This window comes from Bufo gargarizans, unplaced genomic scaffold (genome assembly GCF_014858855.1).
Source record: "Bufo gargarizans isolate SCDJY-AF-19 unplaced genomic scaffold, ASM1485885v1 fragScaff_scaffold_311_pilon, whole genome shotgun sequence".
Classification (NCBI taxonomy): domain Eukaryota; kingdom Metazoa; phylum Chordata; class Amphibia; order Anura; family Bufonidae; genus Bufo; species Bufo gargarizans.
Window position 1 is genome coordinate 185,691 of NW_025334088.1, and position 18,208 is coordinate 203,898.

An 18,208-nucleotide genomic window follows, 5' to 3' on the forward strand; every position below is an offset into this window, starting at 1 on the left:
CGTCTCCTGGGCTGCCCCCATACAGTATAACGTCTCCTTGTGGCTGCCCCCATACAGTGTAACGTCTCCTTGTGGCTGGCCCCATACAGTATAACGTCTCCTTGTGGCTGCCCCCCCTCTACAGTATAAGTCTCATTGTGGCCCCCAGTATAACGTCTCCTTGTGGCTGCCCCCATACAGTATAACGTCTCCTTGTGGCGGCCCCCATACAGTGTAACGTCTCCTTGTGGCTGCCCCCATACAGTATAACGTCTCCTTGTGGCTGCCCCCATACAGTATAACGTCTCCTTGTGGCTGCCCCCATACAGTGTAACGTCTCCTTGTGGCTGCCCCCATACAGTATAACGTCTCCTTGTGGCTGCCCCCATACAGTATAACGTCTCCTTGTGGCTGCCCCCCATACAGTATAACGTCTCCTTGTGGCTGCCCCCCTACAGTATAACGTCTCCTTGTGGCTGCCCCCCCCATACAGTATAACGTCTCCTTGTGGCTGCCCCCCATACAGTATAACGTCTCCTTGTGGCTGCCCCCCATACAGTATAACGTCTCCTTGTGGCTGCCCCCATACAGTATAACGTCTCCTTGTGGCTGCCCCATACAGTATAATGTCTCCTTGTGGCTCCCCCATACAGTATAACGTCTCCTTGTGGCTGCCCCCCATACAGTGTAACGTCTCCTTGTGGCTGCCCCCATACAGTGTAACGTCTCCTTGTGGCTGCCCCCATACAGTGTAACGTCTCCTTGTGGCTGCCCCCATACAGTATAACGTCTCCTTGTGGCTGCCCCCATACAGTGTAACGTCTCCTTGTGGCTGCCCCCATACAGTGTAACGCCTCCTTGTGGCTGCCCCCATACAGTGTAACGTCTCCTTGTGGCTGCCCCCATACAGTATAACGTCTCCTTGTGGCTGCCCCCATACAGTGTAATGCCTCCTTGTGGCTGCCCCCATACAGTATAACGTCTCCTTGTGGCTGCCCCCCCATACAGTATAACGTCTCCTTGTGGCTGCCCCCCATACAGTATAACGTCTCCTTGTGGCTGCCCCCCATACAGTATAACGTCTTCTTGTGGCTGCCCCCCATACAGTATAACGTCTCCTTGTGTTTTTTCCTTTTAAACGGGTATTTATTGCAATAAATTTTGTAATATTGTTATCGTCTGAATATTTTTGATATTGTCCAACCCTAGTGCACGCACATGTTCCTGCTCTCCTCTGCCGCTTTTCAGCGCTCAGTATTGTATTCAGTCTGTGTGTTATCTCCTATAGGTTCTGACTCCAGGAGGAGAAGTCCCTGTCCTCTGTATTCCCAGGACTGTCCAGAGGAGAAGCTCCCAGAGAACCATCAGGTAGATGGAGCTGAAGTCTCCCCAGAATCTGACCAGAAAGGGACTGAACCACAGACCATTTTACATTTCTCTTCTTCAGGATGAAAATCTGATGGATATTAAGGCTGAGATTAAAGATGAAGAAGAAGAGGAGATGGATTTATGGGGCGATCAGCAGGGTAAGGAGGGGGGCTGTCATGGGTCACCTGGATACTACTCCCATCATCTCATCATCACATGTAATAATCTCTCCTGTCCCTGTGTGTTTCCTACAGATGGACTCATAGAAGGAAATCCCCCCGAGAGATGTCCCCGTCCTCTGTATTCCCAGGACTGCCCAGAGGAGAAGCTCCCAGAGAACCATCAGGTAGATGGAGCTGAGCCCTATACACATCTATATAGGGGGGTCCTGCAGTCATAGATGGGTCATAGATGGTGGGGGTCTCTTATGTGGATCTGTTAGATTTCCCACCTGTCTGCTGTATTGTCCTGAATTGTTACAGATGACAAATCAGGGGGAAGATGTGACTGATATTAAAGTGGAGGATGAAGAAGAGCGGATGATGGGCGATCCCCCATGTAAGAGTGAGGTGGAGGAGGACATTCCAGTCCATGTGACCACAGGTATGGAATAATGAATGGAGGAAGGGAATTGGGAGGTTTCTTCAGGTGAGGCTCCACCTTAGAGCTGGAGTAAAGGAGCCCTCCGGGCAGTGACCCAGCTTTGAGTCTTTAAATATCAGACTAATGGTTTTATACTAGTAACGTCACCAGAGACATGTAGTAATGGCTGTTATACCTCAGGTAGGTGTCATCAGATGCCGGGTGTTATAGATGACATTACTTCTACACTATAAAGGCTGGAGACATGTAGTAATGGCTGTTATACCTCAGGTAGGTGTCATCAGATGCCGGGTGTTATAGATGACATTACTACTACACTATAAAGGCCGGAGACATGTAGTAATGGCTGTTATACCTCAGGTAGGTGACATCAGATGCCGGATGTTATAGGTGACATTACTTCTACACTATAAAGGCTGGAGACATGTAGTAATGGCTGTTATACCTCAGGTAGGTGTCATCAGATGCCGGGTGTTATAGATGACATTACTTCTACACTATAAAGGCTGGAGACATATAGTAACGGCACAATATTTTTACTAAAGACCAATTGAAAAAATTATTTTCTCTTTCGCCTATGACGGCACCCCTGGAGAGACCGGCTCCTCCTCCTCTGAACAGGAACCAGAACGCCTTTTAAAAGAGGGGACCTCCCCTCCACCTCCAGCTCTGTTTCATGTCCTAAGAGGCAGGAAGGAATCGGATCGCCGATACTCTATTAGAGCTGCGGGGGCCCCGGCAATTTATGCAAGTGAGGAGGGTTACCCTGAGTGGCTTAGGTCTCCATGAGGAGCCGCTGCTCAGTTTGGGCTCCAGAGTCTGTCCCTCACCTTCCGTCCCCTTCCCTGGACCTGGGGGGTTTGTACCTCTGGGTCTTCTGCGAACCTCTGCGGCCGTGTTCGCATGTTCGGCTGCCGGCCCGCGTGTGTCTGAACTTCCGGGTGCGGCGGTGGAAGGAAGCCGACGCTGCGGACCGGAAGGGGAGGGAGCCGGCAGCGCGTGCCGAGGACAAAATGCCCAGCCAGCTCACTGCCATGCGGACTGACGAGCTGTCAGTTTCCCATTCCGGCTGAGTTTGCTGTGTAAGGAATGGAGCAGGCTCAGCGCGCTGAGACCACCAGTAATACATCGGTACCACGGTGGGGTAAGAGGGGTCATTCCCCAGCAGATTTAATTTACTATTGCTTATGGGGTTATGTTTGTTTGTGCCTAGGTGTCTAAGGAGTCTTCCAGGAAGACCTCCAGAGCTAAAGAGAGGGGGTGTGCGGTTTGTAAAAAGAAGCTACTCTCTGCATGGGCTAAACCCCTTTGTCAAGGATGTGTCAGCAAGTTAATGGAGGAGGAAGCTCCAGCCTTAATGAACAGTATTAAGCAGATGATCAGGGATGAGGTCAGAGTTGGTTAGCGGATTGATGAAATGTCGCCCCGGTACTTCTGCTGCTGCATCTAAATATTCCCCCTCCAGCGACAGCGATATTCTATCTGGGAGGAAGAAGGAGAGTGTTTGTCATCGGACGATTCTTCTGAGGACGAGGCCGCAGCAAAACCGCTGTTTCATACTGAGAACACTAACTCCCTAGTCAAGGCGGTTAGAGCCACTATGGGATTGGATGACCAAAGACCTCAGCAGTCAGTGCTATGTTTGAGGGCCTGGGTCCTAGAAAGAGGAAGGTGTTTGATGTACATAAGAACATTCAGGCGGTAATCGCCAGGGAATGGAAGAGACCAGATAGGAAGTTTTTCGTTCCTTCCTCTGTTAAACATAAATGTCCGTTTGATGAAGAGGTCTCCGCCCCCTGGGATAGGGCCCCAAAACTGTATTTGGGAGGCCTCTGCAGCAGCCTTTAAACCTGCTATTTCTGCTACCTCTGTCGCTAGGTCCCTAAAGGTGTGGATGGAAGAGTTAGAGGCCCGCATTAAAGGGGGTACCCCTAGGGAGCAGTTGCTTACCTCATTCCCCATTATAAACAATGCCCTAGATTTTTTGGCTGATGCCTCTACGGATTCCTTAAGATTCTCCACCAGGGCTACGGCCTTATCCAACTCTGCCCGTAGATCTTTTTGTCTAAGGGGCTGGAATGGGGATGCTTCCTTTAAGGCTAAGCTTTGTGCTATCCCATGTTTCGGTGAGTTTTTGTTTGGCCCAGTCCTCGACGACCTTTTAGAAAAGGCTTCCGACAAGAAAAAAGGTTTTTCCCTCCGCTGTCCAACCCCCTAGGAGAACTTTCCGTCCTAGATTTAATAAAGAAGAGTTTAAGGGAAAGTAAAGAGCAAAGCAGTTTTCTGGTGTTACTAGAAAGAATAAGGGGTTTATTTTTTTCCGGGTCTGATGCCTCTAAGAAACGGTCCCAATGACGCCAAGCCCCCTGTCGGAGGTCGTCTGTCTCTGTTTGCAGATCGGTGGCAGGAGGTTTCCAACAGTTTTTGGATAAATTTGGTGGTAAGGGAAGGCCTAAGATTACAATTTCCGAGCTTTCCAGTCGGGATGTTTGTGGTCACAGATTACCGGTCAGATCCGGCAAAACAGTCAGCTATCATTACAGAGGTTCTCTCTCTAATAGAGAAAAAGGTATTGATAAAGATCCCGGAGCAGGAAGTGGCAACAGGGTTTTACTCTCCCCTGTTTCCTGTCAAGAAACCAAATGGTTCATTTCGGACCATAATAAACCTAAAGTGCTTAAATCTGTATCTGGTGTACGAGAGGTTTCGTATGGAGTCCATCAGGTCAGCAGTAAGCATTCTTTTCCCGAACTGCTTTATGGCCACTGTGGACCTGAAGGATGCATATTACCATGTCCATATCCATCTCAGCCATCAGAAGTTTCTGAGAGTAGCAGTCCAATCGGAGCAGGAAGTTCTTCATATTCAATTTCAGGCCTTACCCCTTGGGCTTTCGCAGGCTCCGAGAGTGTTCACGGAAATCGTTTCAGAAATGATGGCCCATGTGAGGGAGAAAAATAGTCATCATACCTTACCTGGACGACTTTCTTCTCGTGTCCCAATCGTATTGGGCCCTTCAGAGGCAGATTGCCTGGTTGAAGGAAGTTCTAAAAAAGCTAGGATTGGAGATAAATCTAGAAAAGTCCAGTTTATGTCCAAGCCAGAGGTGCAACTTCCTAGGGATGATTGTAGACTCCAGAGCCCAGAAGTGTCGGTTGCCCCTTCAGAAGGCCTTGCAAATTAAGTCCAGGGTCCAACACATTCACTCGCACCCGTCTGTCACCCTAAGAGAGGCCATGTCTGTGTTGGGCCTCATCACGGCTCCGATTCCATGAGTAGAATGGGAATCATTCAAGGATTCTACAACTTCAGATTCTACAGGAATGGGACAGATGTATACTCTCGCTGGACTTGGAGATATCTCTATCTCCTCGGACTCTGAGCTCCTTGATCTGGTGGATGAATTTAGAAAATCTTCAAAAAGGGGTTCCGTGGATCAGAGAAGCGGTTCTTCCTTTGACTACAGATGCAAGTCCATCCGGTTGGGGAGCCCATGTGGAGTCCCTTCTGTTGCAGGGGAGCTGGGACAGCAGAGCCTTATCCCAGATCAAGTTAGCCCTGGAAAAGAGTCTTCCAGTTATCATGGGCAGAAATGTAGAGATCTACTCGGACAACACAACCGCCGTACCCTATATCAATCGGCAGGGAGGTACAAGAGCTCAGGGCCTCATGTCCCTTACCCATCAGATATTCAGTCTGGCAGAGGCTTCTCTATCTTCTCTTTCTGCGGTGCATCTCAAGGGCTCGGACAATGTGAAAGCGGACTTCCTCAGTCGTCACCACCTGAGCCAGGGAGAGTGGTCCCTAGATCAGAGGGTTTTCAACCAGGTCACAGCATTATGGGGGATTCCGGAGATAGATCTTTTTGCCACCAGATCAAACAAAGAGGTAGATGTTTTCTATTCCCTATCTCCATGGGAACATCTGAAAGCGGTGGACTCATTGTCTCAATCTTGGAGACAGAAGTGAAAGTAAATCCCGGCAACTGCTTGGATATGCTGAATCTTCTTCTTTTTAATTTATATATACAAAGAGGTAACAACAACGCGTTTCGGCACACTGCCTTTTTCAACAGGCAGTGTGCCGAAAAAGGCAGTGTGTCGAAAAGCGTTGTTGTTACCTCCTTTGTATATTTAAAATAAAAAGAAGAAGATTCAGCATATCCAAGCAGTTGCCAGGATTTACTTTCAGTTTTGTTCTCGTGGAGCTCCACTCCTCCCCGCAGCAACGCTGACCTTTAGCAGCTAGTGCTGGCTGGATTTGTCTTTATCTCAATCTTGGAGACAGGGCCTTCTCTATGCCCCCCTCCCCCCTAAAAATGTTACCGAGGGTTCTCAAAAAGATCAGAGAGGAAGAGGCCACTGTAATAGTTATAGCCCCATTCTGGCTGAGAAGAGTTTGGTTCTCTTCGCTCCGCATGATGTCGATAGCAACTTTGTGGGTGCTTCCGGAGTCTCGGGAGCTTCTGTCTCAAGGTCCAGTCTTTCACCTAGGAGTAAAAAAATCTACATCTGACTGCTTGGCTCTTGAGAGGGAGATTCTAAAAAGAAGAGGTCTTTGTGAAGAGGTAGTTAACACTCTGTTTGCCAGTCGGAAGAGGGTTACTTCTGAGATCTACCTTAGAGTTTGGAGGGCCTTTTTTAGATTCGCCAATAGACCAGTGGATGTGCTAGAGGTTCCTGACATTCTGCTAGTGCTAGAATTCTTGCAGGAAGGTTAGAAAAAAAAACTCAATGCCGATATCTGGACTTTTAAAGAACTAGGCCTAAGTGCCTTGTTTGAGTTTAGATTAGCAGTCCATCCCTGGATCAAGAGGTTTGGTACAGTTGTGTCCAAGTTATCTCCTGTCTCTAAGGTCAAAACCCCTGTTTTTGGGATTTAAACTTAGTCCTCTCTGCGCTTTCTTCTGACCCCTTTGAGTTGATTGATGGTATTTCCCCTAAGATGCTCTCCCTAAAGCTTGCTTTCTTGCTTGCCATTACCTCGGCTAGAAGGGTTAGTGAGATCAGTGTACTCTCTGCTGATTCCTCCCCCCCCCCCCCCATTTGGTTATCTTGGAGGATCGGGTAGTTATTTCTCCTGATCCTTCTTTTTTACCAAAAGTATCTTCTCATTTTCACCGCTCTCAGGAGATAGTGCTACCTTCCTTCTGTGCCTCCCCTAAGAATGAGAAGGAATCGGAGTTCCACTGCCTAGACGTTAGAAGGTGTATTTTACTGTATCTGAAGATCACTCAGCCTTGGAGGGCCTCCTCTCGTCTGCTGCTTTTGTTTCAGGGAGCTCAGAAGGGTTCTGCTGCCTCTTCTCAGACCATTGCTAGGTGGATCAGACATGCCATTGCCTTAGCTTATTCTTCTAAGGGACTAGTTCCGCCCTTGGGGTTTGAGGCTCACTGTACAAGATCAGTCTCCACATCATGGGCAGAGAGAGCTTCAGCTTCAATTGAGCAGATCTGTAGAGCAGCTACCTGGAGCTCTCCAAATACTTTTTTAGGCACTATAGACTGCAGCTACCTTCTAATGAGGGTCTTTCCTTTGGCTGTAAGGTGCTGCAGGCTGTAGTCCCTCCCTAGATAGGATTCTTGCCTATTCTCCTGGGGTGCTGTCATAGGCGAAAGAGAAATATTGGATTACACTTACCGATGACAGCATCCGGTTAATTTTCCCCTCCCCCTGAAAAAAGAGGGTCGGAGTATTTACCGGAATTATTATTTTTTTTTTAAATATAGAAAAAATTGCTCTCCTCTTCCGCATTTCAGCACTCAGTATTGTATTCAGTCTGTGTGTTATCTCCTATAGGTTCTGACTCCAGGAGGAGAAGTCCCCCCGAGAGATGTCCCCGTCCTCTGTATTCCCAGGACTGTCCAGGGGAGAAGCTCCCAGAGAACCATCAGGTAGATGGAGCTGAAGTCTCCCCAGAATCTGACCAGAACGGGACTGAACCAAAGACCATTTTACATTTCTCTTCTTTAGGATGAAAATCTGATGGATATTAAGGCTGAGGTTAAAGATGAAGAAGAAGAGGAGACGGATTTATGGGGCAATCAGCAGGGTAAGGAGGGGGGGGGGGCTGTCATGGGTCACCTGGATACTACTCCCATCATCTCATCATCACATGTAATAATCTCTCCTGTCCCTGTGTGTTTCCTACAGATGGACTCATAGAAGGAAGTCCCCCCGAGAGATGTCCCCGTCCTCTGTATTCCCAGGACTATCCAGAGGAGAAGCTCCCAGAGAACCATCAGGTAGATGGAGCTAAGCCCTATACACATCTATATAGAGGGGTCCTGCAGTCATGGAGGGGTCATAGATGGTGGGGGTCTCTTATGTGGATCTGTTAGATTTCCCACCTGTCTGCTGTATTGTCCTGAATTGTTACAGATGACAAATCAGGGGGAAGATGTGACTGATATTAAAGTGGAGGATGAAGAAGAGCGGATGATGGGCGATCCCCCGTGTAAGAGTGAGGTGGAGGAGGACATTCCAGTCCATGTGACCACAGGTATGGAATCATGAATGGAGTAAGGGAATTGGGAGGTTTCTTATGGTGGAGCTCCACCTTAGAGCTGGAGTAAAGGAGCACTCCGGGCAGTGACCCAGCTTTGAGTCTTTAAATAGCAGTCTAATGGTTTTATACTAGTAAAGTCACCGGAGTTATACCTCAGGTAGGTGACATCAGATGCCGGGTGTTATAGATGACATTACTACTACACTATAAAGGCTGGAGACATGTAGTAATGGCTGTTATACCTCAGGTAGGTGTCATCAGATTCCGGGTGTTATAGATGACATTACTACTACACTATAAAGGCTGGAGACATGTAGTAATGGCTGTTATGCCTCAGGTAGGTGTTATCAGATGCCGGGTGTTATAGATGACATTACTTCTACACTATAAAGGCTGGAGACATGTAGTAATGGCTGTTATGCCTCAGGTAGGTGACATCAGATGCCGGGTGTTATAGATGACATTACTTCTACACTATAAAGGCTGGTGACATGTAGTAATGGCTGTTATACCTCAGGTAGGTGTCATCAGATGACTTTTATTATGAATGATCAGATTTTCTAATTTTTCATGTTATACCCACAAACTTGAAGGCTATGGACACCTTTGGGGGCATATTATCGTATTGTACTTATTTTGAGCTTAAAATCTTTTTTTCAATTAAAAATATGGAGTCCTTTTCTCTGTACAGAGCTGAGATGCTCTACTGGCAGGATATGAGTATGCTCTCTGCTCCGTCAGGCAGGGAGGTGACAGGCTCCTTATCTGTGACATTATAGACACTCTAAGGCCTGTATTACACCAACAGATTATCTGACAGATTTTCGGACCATTCATTGGTCAGATGGCCTATTACACACACAGATCTTTTGTTTCACACACCAACTATTGGTCTCATTGGACAGATATTGGTCAGATAATCTGTTGGTGTAATACAGGCCTTAGTAATTTAGAGATCAGGATTATTAGATGACCAGCACAAGTACCAGTCACACAGCTAGAAAAACAATTAACCCTTTGTGACCGAACGGCTCATTATTTTTACTAAAGACCAATTGAAAAAATGATTTTTAGCCCCAAATGAGTAAAATGCAATCATAGAAATAATGTTCCCCATACATAGTCTTTAAATGTATTTTATTGGTATTTTATGTGATCGACCAACACAAAGTACAAGTCTGTGTGAGGTTTCTCTGCAGAAGCTTCTGTGAACTGCAGTTTTTAAGTCTTGTCACAGACAAGACTAAACCCTTCCATTGTAGCTCTGGCTGGATGTTTAGGGTTGTTTTCTTGCTGGAATGTGAACCCCTGCACCAGTCTGAAGTCTTCTGCAGCCTCTACCAGGTTTTTGTCCAGGATTGCCCTGTATTTAGCTCCTCCCATCTTCTCATAAACTCTGACCAGCTTTCCTGTCCCTGCTGAAAAGAAGCCCCCCCACAGTATGATGCTGCCACCATGTTTCACGGTGGGTATGGTGGGTTCAGGGTGATGTGCAGTGGTAGTTTTTGTCACACACAGCATTTTGCATTTGTGCCAAAAAGTTCCACTTTGGTCTCCTCTGACCAGAGCACCTTCTTCCAAGTGTTTGCTGTGTCCCCTACATGGATTGTGGCAAACTGCAAGATTTCTTATGGCTTTCTTCTTGCCACTCTTCCATAAAGGGCAGATTGGTGGAGTACACAACTAATAGGTGTCCTGTGGACAGATTCTCCCACCTGAGCTGTGGATTTCTGCAGTGTGATCATGGTCCTCCTGGTTGCTTCTCTAATTGGTGCTCTCCTTGCCTCGGATGTCAGTTAAGGTGGACAATCATGTATTGCTAGATTTGCAGTTGTGCCATATTCCTTACGTTTTCGGATAATGGATTGACCAGTGCTCCTTGAGATGTTCAGAGCTTTGGATATTTTTAATAACCTAACCCTGCTTTACACTACTTCAGAACTTTATTCCTGACCTGTCTGGCGTGTTCCTTGGTTTTTAATGATGCTGTTTGATCCCTGATGTTCTCTAACAAACCTCAGAGGCCCTCACAGAAGAGCTGGAGTTATACTGAGAATACATTACACACAGTTGGACTCTATTACTAATTAGGTGACTTCTGAAGGCAAAGGTCACACTGGTTTTTATTTAGGGGAATCAGAGTACAGGGGGCTGAATACAAATGCATGCCACACCTTTCAGATATTTATTTATTAAACACTTTGAAACCATGTTTCATCTTCTTCTCACTTCACACAGACTTGTGCTTTTTCGTTCGATCACATAAAACCCCAATAAAATACATCTAAGTTTGTGAGTGTAACGTGAAGAAATGTGGAAAAGTTCAAGGGGTACGAATACGTTTTATGGCACTGTATAAGACCTTCATTCCGAATACTGCGCCTTCTTTATGAAAGACCCCAGCCAGCCTACATCGCTTCATGGAATGTTCACTCTGCCTTGCCTCCAGGATGTATGAGGAGAGGGCTGAGCGAGCTGAAGTTTAAAGGGGAGTTATACCCTGTGGTTTATATACTTCATGGGTTACCTGAAATGCTTTTATTTTGTTGTAGAGCTAAGACCAAGAGGATAGAGTGTTCCTCAAGAAACCTGCCCCCGCATGGCTTACACCATTGTATAAGCAGTGAGTGGATAAGGTTATGGAGGAAGAATCCCCATCTCTCAGTCAGAACATTAGACGTGATTAGGATGGAAGTATCTACTTCTTTTAAAGCTTTTGAGAATCTTCCACATTATCTGGGAAGTTAGCATCTTCTATTACTGTATCCGACTCTGCCTCCTCTGATGAGGAACTCCACTTCCTCTTCTGACTATGAACTATTCTTCAGAAGACAAAGGCGGACTGGGAACTTAAAGTGGCCCTGGAAAAAAAAATAAAAACTGGCCCCATGTTGTAGGCAGGTCCGAATTACCAGAAGACGGGGCAACACAAGTAGACGGTATCAACAATACCATATTTCAAAATACCATCCCAGCAGAACCAAATAACATAATATAGCACAATATACTGCCCCAAAAGCTGTCCCTCTGTGGTGGCCATCAATAGCTATCTGTCCTCCTCTTCCAGTCATCTATGGAGCAGGGGGCTTAGGAGGTGAGATGCGGGCCATGTGCGGTCGCTGGCTGGGTACCCGAGTACCTGATTCTCACAGCATTAGTTACTGTTGACACCTCATTAGGTACCCGGTCAGCAGCAGAGAGGAGAACTTGAGTGGCCCCTGGGGCATCAGCCCACCAGGAAATTTCCCTGTAGGGTCTATGGCTGATCTGCCCATGGACCGGGATACTCTGATGATAACTGAGGGATTTCTTTGTAGGAGCCAGTCAAACTTAAAAACAAAAGTCTAATCAACAAAGACGCAGGATCACCGGGCCTGAGAATAAGGGGCACTCAGCTTTTTCCCCCCCAGGCTTGTGAAAACATTTTGGCAAGCTGTTAGATGAGGAGCATAGTATAGACAGATGGAATGACGGATAATGTTAAAGGAAATATTAATTATTGATATTTTGAGTAATCTCAATAATTAATATTCATAAATAGGCGTGAGTCGTCTATTTATGACTCTGCCTATTTATACCTAAAAATAAATACCAACTAACTCTGTTGCCTTACCTAATTTCCTGAACTAAGTGCGAATTACTACTACGATATACTACGGCGGCTACTACTACTACAATAAACGACTATACGGTGTGTTATGAATAACAAGGACTTTATTAAAACAATTACAGAAAGGGTAACACAATCCCAATAATAAGCAGGGATTGTAGTGAAGGGGTTAATGCAATGCCAGGGTTGACTACAATGCAAGGGTTAACTGGGCTGGGTATGCAGGGGTTCATGGCAGCAAGGGTTAATTCTAGGGCTGGGGTACCTGGGTATGCAGGGGTAAATCAGGGCAGGGAAGCAAGGCACAATAGGGGTTAAGGCAGGGGATAGGAGGCAGAGCAGGGATACTTAGCCAGCTGCAGGGCACTCTTCCATGGAGCTGCTCCGTCCATCCTGTGTTTCCTGCTCTCCTCCTCTGGGGCTGTTAGGGGTTCAACTCCTGGGGAGACACTTTCTTCTGAGCGCTGCCTGCACTCTTCCTCTCTTCTCCAGGTTGGTCGGGTGTCTTCCTGAGTGCTGCCTGCGCTCTTCTTTCATGCCGGGCTGCAGGAGTTAACTCACTTCTGGGTGGGTCGGGGTTAGCTGCCAGAGCGCAGTGCCGCCAGGGTATTTAAACCCCGCTGCGCTCGCTCCTGTCCTCCCACGCACGCCTGCAGCCAAGTCCACGTGCCTTGCCGGAGATGTTATCAAAGGGCATAGGATCTATTGATCCTCTGTCCTTTGAAGTGACCGAAACTGGACATAATTGGTATGCGCCTGCAGGGGGATTAATCAGCTGGGGGGTACCCGCGCCGGGGGACAGCATATTGGCCACATTTTAGGATAATATATATATATACATAGATGCATATAATAAGAAGGGCATACAGTACAGACCAAAAGTTTGGACACACCTTCTCATTCAAAGAGTTTTCTTTATCTTCATAACTATGAAAATTGTAGATTCACACTGAAGGCATCAAAACTATGAATTATCACATGTGGAATTATATACATAACAAAAAAGTGTGAAACAACTGAAAATATGTCATATTCTAGGTTCTTCACAGTAGCCACCTTTTGCTTTGATTACTGCTTTGCACACTCTTGGCATTCTCTTGATGAGCTTCAAGAGGTAGTCACCTGAAATGGTCTTCCAACAGTCTTGAAGGAGTTCCCAGAGATGCTTAGCACTTGTTGGCCCTTTTGCCTTCACTCTGCGGTCCAGCTCACCCCAAACCATCTCGATTGGGTTCAGGTCCAGTGACTGTGAAGGCCAGGTCATCTGGCGCAGCACCCCATCACTCTCCTTCATGGTCAAATAGCCCTTACTTTCAAAGTTTTCCCAATTTTTTCGGCTGACTGACTCTTAAAGTAATGATAGGCCACTCTTTTTTCTTTACTTAGCTGCTTTTTTCTTGCCATAATACAGATTCTAACAGTCTATTCAGTAGGACTATCAGCTGTGTATCCACCTGACTTCTCCACAACGCAACTGATGGTCCCAACCCCATTTATAAGGCAAGAAATCCCACTTATTAAACCTGACAGGGCACACCTGTGAAGTGAAGACCATTTCAGGGGACTACCTCTTGAAGCTCATCAAGAGAATGCCAAGAGTGTGCAAAGCAGTAATCAAAGCAAAAGGTGGCTACTCTGAAGAACCTAGAATATGACATATTTTCAGTTGTTTCACACTTTTTTGTTATGTATATAATTCCACATGTGATAATTCATAGTTTTGATGCCTTCAGTGTGAATCTACAATTGTCATAGTCATGAAAATAAAGAAAACTCTTTGAATGAGAAGGTGTGTCCAAACTTTTGGTCTGTACTGTATGTATATATTCAGATGTGTGCAATATAGGGGTGTATATATAGTATATCTCCACAGACCTGGGCCCATACTGGGTATAATACAGGGCCAATATATACATGTAAATATTAGACATATATACATATACATATTCAAATATCGCCCTTCCCTCTGCAGATAACATCCCACTATTGCTAATAGTGATGAGCGAAAGCTGCGGATCCTAGATCCGAAGTCGATTTCCTTAAACCTTCGGATTAATGCTGTACAGAGATCCCTCTCCTTACAGCATTAAAATGTACGGCCTCCGATGGAGGAGAAGTCTCGCAAGAGTTCATGGAGTAACTGCGGCATTTGAAGTGGAAAACGACTTTAAAACTTGGATCTGAAATTTGCTTCAGATCCGAGGTAGCAGTCAGAACCATAGGAGCACAGTGTGATTGTAGTAGACTCCAATGCATACATGCCCCGACATGAGCACTCGCACAGCTCCGTGCACATAATAGAATCATAAATAAGGGTAAGCATATGCTGATGCAAAGAAAAAGGTTTTTTCCCCAAAATTTTTCAGTTTTTTCCCAGTATTAAAACACAAGAAAAACTATACACATTTGATATCATTATAATGGTAGTGACCCGGTGAATGGAAGTAACAGGTCAATTTTACCTCATAGGAAATGCTGTAAAAGCATAAGCCATAAAACTTTGTCGGAATTTTAATTTTTTTATAATTACACCCTATTTGGAATTTATTTCCCCGCTTCTTACTACATTGTATGCAACCGTAAATGGTGCCATTAAAAAGTACAACTTGTCCCGCAACAAAAAAAAGCTTGCATATAGCCATGCGAATGGAAAAATAAGAGTTAAGGCTTTGGGAAGGCTGGGAGTAAAAAATGAAAATGAAAAAAATTGAAAATTGCCTGAACATTAAAGGGCTAATGTCCCAGGAGTGGAGTGGGGGGGGGGGGGGGGGGGGGGGGTGCACAGACCAGAATCTGTGATGTCACTCAAACATGTTAGCTTATGTTCTCATTAGCATTTTTTCCGCCCTGACTTCGGAACACATTCTGTGTCATACTCCAGGCTGATCGATCATCTAGTAGATGATTCATCCGCACACTGTAGCAAGAAAAAAAGTTACATCCTTCCTCCTGTTACAATTTCCTTGCGCAAATTCGCTCCATTGATTTAGGCCTCATGCACACGATCGTTGTTTGGGTCCGCATCCGATCCGCTGTTTTAGCGGCTCAGATGCGGACCCATTCACTGTCCGCATCCGTGGCTCCGTTCGGCGGCCCCTGCTAAAAAATATAACTTCCTATTCTTGTTCGCGCTTTGCAGACAAGAATAGGCATTTATATTGCCAGCGCCTGTTCCGTTCTGCAAATTGCGGAAGGCAACACGGGCGGCTTCCATTTTTTGCGGATCCGCGGTTTGCGAACCGCAAAAGATGGAATGGTCGTGTGCATGAGGCCTTAGGCTAAATCTGCAAGCAGATCCTCAACATGCAAACTGTAGAAACTCAGGAGACGTTCCAGAGTCGGCCTTAAATTTCTACAGCAAATACATAGCGGAGAAAGGAAAGGATGTATTCCTCACATTCCTGATGGATCCACTTCTGACTGGCACAAAAAAATTATTTTATATTGTATGTGTCCCTCCAGCCTAAGGCCAGATTCACATGAGCTTATTACGGGCATATTATCCATCTGTATTGTGCACATGTGTCCCGACCACAGGTTAAGCTGACACCAACTCACAGCATCATAGATACATGTGCACGTAACATAGATGGACATGTCTGTTACATGTGAATCCAGCCTCATTGGAATGTGATACATTTATCAAATTGTTTTAACAAAAAAAATCATAAAATCTATTATTAATCTTAACAGAAAATCCCTGTGAGAAGCCTATCATGTTATCTCTAGATTATAAAGAAGATGAAGATACCAGGCAGCGCTCTTCAGGAGAAAACTTAATTACCTGTAATGTACATCCAGGACTTCACAGTGCAGAGCCAGCAAATAATTCCCCCAAGAATGAGGAACTTTCTAATGACCAATCACAGATTAACCCAAGTCCAAATCTATCATATAATCATCCTAAACATGAGGAATCTTCTCCTGACCGATCACAGATTATTACTCCAAATATAAGGCAGAAACGGGGTAAAAGGTTTAATTGTGAGGATCGTGGAAAACAGTTCAGATATAAGTCAGAGCTTTCTATACACAGAAGTCACACAGAAGAGAAGCCATATTCATGTTCAGAATGTGGGAAATGTTTTCCATATAAATCATTGCTTTTAAGACATGAGAAAATTCACACAGGAGAGAAGCCGTATTCATGTTCAGAATGTGGGAAATGTTTTAACAGGAAGTCAGGTCTTGATCAACACAAAAGAATTCACACAGGAGAGAAGCCATATTCTTGTTCAGAGTGTAGGAAATGTTTTACCAAGAAATCATATCTTGATAATCATAAAAGAATTCACACTGGAGAGAAGCCATATTCATGTTCAGAATGTGGGAAATATTTTAACAATAAGTCACGTTTTGATCAACACAAAAAACTTCACACAGGAGAGAAGCCATATTCTTGTTCAGAATGTGAGAAATGCTTTAACCAGAAATCAAGCCTTGATCAACATAAGAGAATCCACACAGGAGAGAAGCCATTTTCATGTTCAGAATGTGGGAAATGTTTCGCAAAAAAAAAAAGTCTTACTATACATCAACGAATTCATACAGGAGAGAAACCATTTTCATGTTCAGAATGTGGTAAATGCTTTATTAGGAAAACAAATCTTAATAAACATAAGATAATTCATACAAGAGAGAAGCTATATTCATGTTCAGAGTGTGGTAAATGTTTTACAGATAATTCATATCTGGTTGCACATCAGAGAATTCACACAGGGGAAAAGCCATATTTATGTTCAGAATGTGGGAAATGTTTTAACCACAAATCAAGTCTTAATCAACACAAAAGAATTCACACAGGAGAAAAGCCTTATTCATGTTCAGAATGTGGAAAATGTTTCACAGAAAAAAAAAGTCTTACTAGACATCATCGAAATCACACAGGAGAAAAACCATTTTCATGTTCAGAATGTGGGAAATGTTTTACAGAAAAAGGAAGTCTTACTATACATCAACGAATTCACACAGGAGAAAAAACATTTTTATGTTCAGAATGTGGGAAATGCTTTAATCAGAAATCAGCCCTTGATCAACATAAAAGAATTCACACAGGAGAGAAACCGTATTCATGTTCAGAATGTGGGAAATGTTTTGGCCATAAATCAGACATTTTAAAACATGAGAGAATTCACACAGGAGTGAAGCCGTATTCATGTTTGGAGTGTAGGAAATGTTTTATTAAGAAATCACATCTTGATCACCATAAAAGAATTCACACAGGAGAGAATCCATATTCATGTTCAGAATGTGGGAAATGCTTTAACAACAAATCAAGCCTTGATCTACATAAAAGAATTCACACAGGAGAGAAGCCATATTCATGTTCAGAATGTGGGAAATGCTTTAACCACAAATCAAGCCTTGATCTACATAAAAGAATTCACACAGGAGAGAAGCCATATTCGTGTTCCGAATGTGGGAAATGTTTCATAGAAAAAAGATGTCTTACTACACATCTGAGAATTCACACAGGAGAGAGACCATTTTTATGTTCAGAATGTGGGAAATGCTTTGTTAGGAAATCAAATCTTCATCAGCATAAGAAAATTCACACAGGAGTGAAGCCATATTCATGTTCAGAGTGTGGTAAATGTTTTACAGATAAATCATGTCTGGTTGCACATCAGAGAATTCACACAGGAGAGAAGCCATATTCATGTTCAGAATGTGGGAGATGCTTTAATCAGAAATCAAGCCTTGTTCAACATAAAAGAATCCACACAGGAGAGAAGCCATATTCATGTTCAGAATGTGGTAAAAGTTTCACAGAAAAAAGAAGTCTTACTACACATCAGAGAAGTCACACAGGAGAGAAACCATTTTCATGTTCAGAATGTGGGAACTGCTTTACCAAGAAATTAAGTCTTGATCTACATAAGAGAATCCACACAGGGGAGAAGACATGATGTTTTGTGTAAGAATAATGTTTTACAAAAAAATTTGTCTTTCAAACTTGCCGACTTGTGTGTTCATTTTACCTCATTGTGCCAATATTGTATGCGAATAAGCAACAGAAGTCATACTCACAAGTCGCTGGTAAAAAAAAACCACTTGTTTCTTTTATTTCTTTTTACTTCATTCCAATATAAAATGGTATATCATGAGGGATGCTGAGAAAGACATCGTTCACACCTCACA

The 18,208-nt window shown here is 44.5% G+C and overlaps 1 protein-coding gene and 1 long non-coding RNA gene across 2 annotated transcripts; both read left to right on the forward strand.

Moving 5' to 3' along the window:
- Positions 1–6,104: 6,104 nt before the first annotated feature.
- Positions 6,105–8,129, forward strand: LOC122922382. Its single transcript, XR_006387133.1, has 3 exons — positions 6,105–7,843; positions 7,923–8,001; positions 8,103–8,129. It is a non-coding gene; the product is annotated as an uncharacterized LOC122922382 (long non-coding RNA).
- Positions 8,130–8,398: 269 nt separating this feature from the next.
- LOC122922379 (zinc finger protein 260-like) lies at positions 8,399–18,008 on the forward strand. The gene is made up of 2 exons (XM_044272972.1): positions 8,399–8,451; positions 15,761–18,008. The coding sequence occupies exon 2, from the start codon at positions 15,784–15,786 to the stop codon at positions 17,974–17,976; it is 2,193 nt and encodes a 730-aa protein (XP_044128907.1). The 5' UTR covers positions 8,399–8,451; positions 15,761–15,783; the 3' UTR covers positions 17,977–18,008.
- The last annotated feature ends 200 nt before the right edge of the window (positions 18,009–18,208 follow it).